We start from the raw sequence: 8,684 nt of genomic DNA on the forward strand, positions 1-8,684 counted from the left end.
AAATAAGAAGAAAAATCAAGATATTCACACTTTTCTCGCATAGTCAAAGAACACTTGACTTCCTTCTTTCAAAAGGGAAGGGGGAATAAAATTACCCTTAACTTATGACAATGATGAGTCGAGGAAATGTCAACTTTTTTTCAAAAAAAGTGAAATTCTTTTTATATTTTTTATATCGTTGTTTGCATGTGACTTTACACACTGTAGTAGTCTTCTCATTCAGCAGTGATTGTGCAAAAACCTTAAAAATCTGTAAATTTTTAATGGATTGTCTGATTTTCCTAAAACTCTCACTGATATGATCTCCTTTTTATTCTTGCATTTACTAAATCCACATGTATGAATGAAAGTTAACTTGTCCAGTAAGTGGCACAGATATCCAAACAAATAATGAAGTAAATGGTCCTATTATGAGAATAAAACTGTCACTAGGATTTCTTTGTTTCTGGATATCTAAGCCTTTTCAAAACCAATTAACATCCAATAAAATGTAAATTCTTTTAAAATGTCATTTTTCGGTTTCATAATTCATAACAGGTTTGTCATCATCTCACAGAAAATATGGCAAACTGCAGTCCCATCTCAACACATACAATTACATTCATGGTATAAAAAAGAACATTATAGAATTAACACAAGTTAGGTGTTGACATTGCAGCAGCAATAACATCAAGAGAGTTTGCTATTCTCTCAAGGTGGGAATTTTGCTGCCTCAAAATAATAAGACGCTCCCTTTCCAACGCAACGAGCTGCTGACTAGCAGGTGGATGGGTCGTGGGGGGATGTGGAGTAGGGAAAGGAATTTCAAAGGGGCATGTTGCAGAAGGAAGAGATGCTGTCGGGTGGGTTGCAGGGGAATCAGTTGCAGGGGGGAGGGAAGCTGGACGATCTGGAGTTATGGGAGTTGGTTGTTGAACTGGAGTGGAAATCGGGAGCACTGGGGAGGATGCCGTCCCTTCGAGCAGCTGCCTCAAAAGATTTGAGGCAGTGTCATTTTCGCTTTCGTTGGTGCTCTATTAAAGGGACAAACGGTAAACACAATCAAATTGGTAATAGCTAATGTTATGTATTGAAGATGACTATTCTTACACAATCATCAATTAAAAGATCTTTTGGGATTTACTTCATGCATCTTTCCTTATTAGCTATCAATTTTATGACATATAACTTGAAACAGAAATAAACCTTTGAACGAAATAGTGATGCATTAAAGTAATTCATTATTCAAGTCTTTTAATCAAAATGTAATTCCTTTTACAATGGTTTATTCCTACAATAAAAAAAATGAACACAAAGGCCTACTTCTTGATTAGAAAATGACAGGAATTTGAATGTTTTGTTGGAAACTTCATTTTGGTGAAATTGAACAATAAACATTAAAAGGCCCATTAAAAAAACATGATAAATGGCCACAAAACACTTTACCAACCTGAGATGAACTGAACCCCGCTTCAGTCTCCTGTCCCTTTACACCTACAACAGCTTCCTTGGCCAACACTTCAAGCACCGCCTCCATCAAGGGTTTGATTTCAAGGCTTCCTCCACCTGCATGTAACATAACGTGTCAACAGTCGGTAACTAGTATGTTGATTGTAACATTGTAACATCAGTCAACATACTTGAACTGACATGCAATGCGTACATATCACACAGGGAACAATACACTTATAGTTGAGAGAGATAGACTTTAATAGATGACTATGTTTGGCCAGAACTTGGAATAAAATTCCAATACCCAGTACACTGTGACTGTCTGCTCATACACTGATACTACCTACAAAGGGAACACCTGCTTCTGTAACACATTGTGATCTCTGAGTGACGTGTGGTTGAACCCTCTGGTCGATAGAGCTTAGAGGCCATGTCTTGCCTCATATGTAATATACTGCTTATTTCAGTTATCTGTAGCAATCACAATGGTAAAAGGATCCCTCCTTCCAATACATTTGCCAATTTGTGCATGTTTTCTGGTTGCCCTACATTCAATAGGAAAAGCAATTTGCTGTTTCCCTACAATCAATAATAAACTCAGTCAATCAGCTGCATGTTAGAAGTTTTGTATAAGATGAGAGGTATCATATATGACACAAAACTAATTTGAATTATCAATCCATAAATGATCTAGTGAGGGATTTAAGTTTATCAAAATCACATACTATCAAGTGTTTGTTTCATTATAAATGCTGTTTGCTTCGATTCATCTGGGACTATTGGTTGTTCATAAGCAATCATTGTGATCACTGTTGACACTGGGTTAGGATATGACTGGAAAAAATTGCAGAGGCTGTACGTACAACTATCAATTGCACCAATACAATAATACAATATTATCTGAAAATCAAAGAGTTGTGTAAATTACAGCAGTTTGCTTCAATTCATTTGGGACTAATCTGTTGATCATTGCAAGCATTATGATCACTTTTGACACCGGGCTAGGATATGACTGAAAAAAAAAAACATGCAAAGGTAATTTGAATTATGAATCCATGTATGAGGACTTAAATGACCTAGTGAGGGATTAAATATGTATCAATTGCATGCTTTAAATGTGTTTGTTTCGGTAGAAATGCTGTTTGCTTCATTCATTTGGGACTAATCAGTTGTTCATAGCAATCATTAAGATCACTTTTGACGGTCGGGCTAGGTTATGACTGGAAAAAATTGCAAAAGTAATTTGAATTATGAATCCGTATATGAGGACTTATATGATCTAGTGAGGGATTAAGGTGTATCAATTGCATACTATCAATGTGTTGTTTGAAAGAAATGCTGTTTGCTTCAATTCATCTGGGACTAATTGGTTGTTCATAGCAATCATTATGATCACTGTTGACACCGGGCTAGGATATGACTGGAAAAAATTGCAGAGGCTGTACATACAACTATCAATTGCACCAATACAACATCTGGAAATTGAAGAGTTGTGTAGATTACATGTATATGTATCTTTAGTGTGCTTGTTTTGGTGATTAATTCAACTCACCAAAGCTTAATTCTATTTAGAAAAAGCCATTACAATGACTAATGACACAGCACCAAGATATTAAAGAAATATGTTTATTTTGACAGAGGCTGTTTGCCCAACTGTAATAAATGCATTGATTCAACACTAAGCTGTGTGATTTTTTTGTTATTTTTGTACGATGTTGATGTTTCGTGTCATTTGGGTTTAGATATTTGTTCATTGCAATCATTGTAACGAATTACACTGAAATCGGATACAGATTTGTACAAACATTATAAAAAACAGCAGAGGCTTCAAAAGAATAAATGGACTTAAGTTTGAGGCAAAACATAGTTATGGTGTGCCTGCAAATCTGTCAATAAATTTTCGGTCAAAAATGTGCATGTATGCCTAAAAGAATGTAATGAATAATGCTTTAATAACAAGATATTCGTTGGATAACGATGAAAAATGCAAAATATCAACAATAAATGTTTGCATATCTGAACTTATCTGAGCGGGTCAGCTAACTCGGACTCAGGGGACAACTCGGCCCACTTGGATGGCAGGGCTGAGTTGTCCCTCTGGACTGTAAAGCGTGTATGGGAGCGCATCATGTTCTGGCTGGTCGCAGTTTTGGGCCGAGTTGATACAACGCAAACATCAAAGAACCCCTTTGGCGCGTCTAAAAAATGAACATACGTGCCTATGTATGGCGATCACTAACTGCGTATAAATTGTCTGAAATAAAGTGGGCTGAGTTGTCCTTCATACCGAGTTAACCTATATCCTTTTGCACTAAAAGTTGGTATAAACCAACTTTTAGTCTTTATCTCAAAATAATATGAAACTCATCATCCCATCAAATTGTGTCATCGAAGTAAGTTTCTTGGTATACTCTTTCAATATATTGCAAGCAAATACGAAATGGTGCCAGACAGGTTTATTTAACTTCTCACTTAAAATCAATGCAATATGTAGTCTGACGATAATTTCGGGTGCTGTTCGTTATTCCGAAGGTTCGCTATTCCGAAGGTTCGTTATTCCGAAGGGTCGTTAATACGCAAATTCCCTATTCCTAGAGGTTCGTTAATCCGAAAATGAAAAAGGGTTTGTTAATCTGAAAATTTGTGGCGTTATGCCGAAGGTTTGTTATTTCGAAGATTGGTTTATCCGAAAAGGAAATTCGGAACAATGAACCTTCGGAATAACGAATCTTAGGAATAAAGAGCCTTCGGAATAACGAACCTTCGGAATAACGAGCTGTAACCAATAATTTCAGTGTAAATTGCAACATTGAATTCTTCAGCTTCAATAAAATATGATAAATGTCATATTGCTCTGTTAAGGCATGGATTGGTGTGTTTAGGTGTATGGGTGTTTACAGAATCATGACAATGCATTTCCCATTCAAATCATACTTCATTTCTTTTCAGTAATGTTTGCATGAAAAATGCTATAAATGCATGGTGAAACATTACAAGAATACGGCGACTGTGAACAGAAAAGACATGCATCGGTATGTAACGTTACCCGTTGCATTTCTTGCTGTCTTGTATTTCAGCGCCCTCTGCTTGAGGTCCTGCCACTTTCTTCTCACTTCCTCCTCCTCCCTGGAAAACCCCACTGCTTTCAAATGTATGGTTGCCTTCCTCCAATACCTCTTTTTCCGCTTTTCCACCTGAAAACATAAATGAAAATGAAGAAAGTAATTATGACTACATACAATATGAGCAGAGACATGTATTATTGATTTATAATATTCTGGACTACACCTTCACATCTTTCACCACTATTTATCTCAATCATTTCCAGTTCTAGAGGAAATTTGTAAAGATTCCTTACAGGAATTGGGGGGGGGGGCACCCCTGCCCCCCCCCCCCCCCCCCCCCCCCCCCCCCCCCCCCAGGTGGGGTATGTTGCCATTTTGATGTAATTGAGATTCTATTCCCCTAGGGATGCTTCCTGCCAAGTTTGGTGGAAATTAGTGATAGGGTTTTCAATAAAAAGATGAAAATTTACAATGTCCGTCCAAATTTAGCCCCCCTAGGCCCCCAGGTGGGGCATAGTGCCCATTTGATGGGAATGAGATTCTTTCCCCCTAGGGATGCTACCTGCCAACTTTGGTGAAAATTCTTAATGGCATTTTCAAGAAAAGATGAAAATGTACAATTTGGGCCCCATTAGGACCCCTCCCCACCCCCTCCCCTGGGTCCCAAGGGGGGGGGGGGGCACCCCTGATTCTGCTATGAACAAACTTGAAAACTACAGTCATCAATGCACTAATTCATAGTATAAACTTAGGTCTATCACTACTGGTTCTACAGAAGAAGATTTTTTAAGATTCCTTAATTTTGGGGGATTTGGAGGTTTGGTGCCCACTTGAACAAATTGAGATCCTATCCCCCTTGGGATGCTACCTGCCAAGTTTGTTGAAAATCGGTCAAGGGGTCCTCAAGAAGAAGATGAAAATGTAAAAGTTTACGCACGACGTACGCCGGATGAAAAGCGATCGCAATAGCTCACTAAAATAGCTAAAAATACAGGCAGTATTGCACCAAAACAATCAGAATGAATAGTGAAGTTCTCATGAAGCAAGTGTTAATATAAGTTTGTGTAAAAGCTTTCAGTACAGGCTAACTTACCGGAACGCTGGCATGGCCTGCCTTGCCAAACAGGGCAGACTTATGTCTGCCCACAAATTGGCACAAAGCCATAGCCTCTCTGTCTGTCCAGTTTCTTCTTCTTCTTCTTGACAGATCTTCCTGAAATTTAAGAGGGAAAAATGCAGATTTCACTAAATGTATAGTTTAATGTCCGTTTACATAATTTATTTTTCTTCATGAAAACTATAAATTATGAATATATTGCTACCTCCAATAGCGATGTATGCTAACACTTTACTGAAAAACCTAATACAAAATGAAGTTTGGCAAAAACTGCTGATACTCTCATTTGCGGACATGGAAAATGCTTAGAAGTACAATTGCAACATCTTGAAGGATTTTATTTATTATTTTTTTTTGGTGTGCAAGTGATACAAAAAAAGTAATGGAACTTGTCACTAACATAATTTTTAGGGTAATATCAGTCACCTTGCTTTCTGAAAAAGGTTAACTGAATGCTTTATTATTAATATGTAATGTGAAACATTCTAAATATTCTTCATAATTTCCTGATATTGATCAATACATCATATGGTGTACAGAGTTCCTATCCAGATATGATTCCACCAAAACTGAAAGATTTGCAACCTTTTATGACAAAGTTATGTCAAGCTTTAATGGATATGCATTAGTACTACTGCTGCTGTCACTCAGTCCACATTCATGTTGGGAATATAGTATCCTTTGTATTTTCATGCCCTGCTTATTTTGGATGGATATCTAAGAGTTGTTTGTTAGTTTGTGTTTGCTGTTGTTTTATTTTCTACAGAAAACATGAAATAACAGATCCAGCATTGGAAAATCAGTTATAATTTACTTTAAGTGAAGAATGCCAAATTACAGCCAGAATTGTTCATTCAAACTTCTCATTTGTATTGGCAACACAGACATGCAGAGTATATTACACAATTATTAACTTCAATTTGGCAATGACAATAAAACACAGATTCTGAAAATGACTTACCATCTTGATGATATGAGCTAGCAACCTGAAAAATAACACAGAGAAAATGTGTGCTTAAGATAAATTTCAGAACCATTGCAACAGAAAAATTCAGTAAGTGATTAATTTCAAATCAGTTAACATCATTTAGTTAACATCAGTTAACACGACATTAGGACTATGACAGCTGACTTTGCAGACTTGTATAGTCACTATGAAAGCATCTGTATTGGTACTGAATTTTAGTCCACTTCATTGTGTGAGCAATCCATTATGAAATAATCTGGAAATAAAATACCATATCCACAGGTCAGTGCATAAATCACAGAATAACGTTACCCTACAAGATAACGGAGGTATAACAATGTCATAAAAAAGTACAGGCTGTTAATGGACAGTACAATCATCAACAAATTATTCTTCACTCATCAATTTTTCCATGTAACAATCAAACTAGGGGAGCAAAGTAGACTACCTGAAAGTATTCAAAGAAGGCCCACTGAAATGATTCCAGGAATGAGACATTTGTCATACTCTTCTAGTCTGTGTCATCTATCCCTACCACCTCTCAGTAATATACAGGCAAAAAGAGGGGACAGGATAGATGTGTACAAATATTTGCATAGTCATTGTCACACTAAGTTTGACATGTTGAGTCCTAACAGTGTTGGAAGAACTCGTGTTCACTCAATGAAGCTTGGAAAATTGTATGTCATTAAATTGGATGTGAGCAAGTATTTTTTCTCTTCTTTTTTTTGCCAACATTGGTCCATATGTAGAATTCTCAGAAGATGTGGTCTCAGCATGCTCTGCTAATGCTTTTAATAAGCTGGACCAGCATAAGAAAAACTGTGCATTTGATTAGGAATAGGTTCTAAGTGCTATGTAGAGTAACATGCTCAAGTTTGGTACGCTTCATGATTTTCATGCTATAGATGAAGTCCTGAGTGTATCTTTCGGAAGATTGTTTGTCAATATAATGACATTCTAAATGCATATTCGAGATATGAAAATTATATAAAAATTTTGCAAAAAACTAATGGAATTTATGATACCTTATCTTGTGCCATGCTAGGCACAAAGGTCCTTGATTCGTACACACACACACACACAAATGTCACAATTTCTATGCACTGTAATACAACTACATTAATTGGCACGCTTAAACATTATCACCAATAAAAATCATGTAGCTGTACCAATCATGGCACAGTGCTGTCTGGAGGCGAGGCTGACTAGCATTAAATGTAAATATCTCTGTGAGCTCACTAGTCATTTGTAATCTGGCTACTGTTTACTAAATATGACAACCAACTTCACTTGCACAAGACGACTATTCAATCACGATTCAGTGAGCAACAACTGGTGAACAGCGGTCCAAAACAAGAACCGCCTCTAAACTCGCCTGCTAATTTCCAACTTGAAATCAAGTTTGGCAAGAGGTCATAAAGATCAAAAACTTTTTTGGGAAGCTTCAGGTCTTTGCTGCCCTGTTTACTATGAATTTTATGAGGTAGCAGCCTAGCAGGCTGTATCAAGACTTCAAACATGTAACAGTTATAGGTCTAACGTTAGATTTAGCTTGTAGCTACATGTACTAGAGTCTAGTACTAGTAGTTCTATACAAGACTGCTTTGTGAATTATTTATTACTTGTATGATTTAAATCAGCTTCAGTGTCACAAAGAATGTCCCTTGAAACCCTGTCCGGTTGGTCCCAAATAAGGGGTGTTGGACAGTAAACAACCAGAAGAAAAAGAATATGTCTAGGCCTACGCTACTACACACTAGTAGGGCTAGGCTGTACCAATCATGGGCTTGTGTACGCTAAATGGCACTTGACAAGCACAAGTACGATAATACGCCAACGGCGGTCTGTACTTTACTGGAAGAAGAAGAAGAAGAAATGTCCTTGGTCTTAAGCAGTTCTCACCACTCCCTGCCATAAATGTCTGTCCCAAGGATTCTTTTTTTTTTACTCAGTAACAATGTTTCATAAGATTGGCTCAGCCTCAGGCTATATTTCTAATCATAATAAAACAGGTTAAGACTATCATTAAACGTACGTTTAATACACATTAGTTCGCATTGCTATTAATGCTATACAAGTGCTACAACCAACCCAAAACTAA

At 37.0% G+C, this 8,684-nt stretch overlaps 1 protein-coding gene across 1 annotated transcript; it reads right to left on the reverse strand.

The window, feature by feature from the left end:
• Positions 1 to 276: 276 nt before the first annotated feature.
• On the reverse strand, positions 277 to 6,943 carry LOC139729518 (uncharacterized). The gene is made up of 5 exons (XM_071640443.1): positions 6,575 to 6,943; positions 5,590 to 5,709; positions 4,478 to 4,625; positions 1,430 to 1,545; positions 277 to 1,013 (listed from the first exon to the last, which is right to left on the reverse strand). The coding sequence occupies exons 1-5, from the start codon at positions 6,575 to 6,577 to the stop codon at positions 630 to 632; spliced, it is 771 nt and encodes a 256-aa protein (XP_071496544.1). The 5' UTR covers positions 6,578 to 6,943; the 3' UTR covers positions 277 to 629.
• Between the last annotated feature and the right edge of the window lie 1,741 nt (positions 6,944 to 8,684).

Source organism: Diadema antillarum, unplaced genomic scaffold, assembly GCF_040938485.1.
Source record: "Diadema antillarum isolate AM-2024a unplaced genomic scaffold, OU_Dant_1.0 seq00000244_RagTag, whole genome shotgun sequence".
NCBI classification, from domain to species: Eukaryota; Metazoa; Echinodermata; class Echinoidea; order Diadematoida; family Diadematidae; genus Diadema; species Diadema antillarum.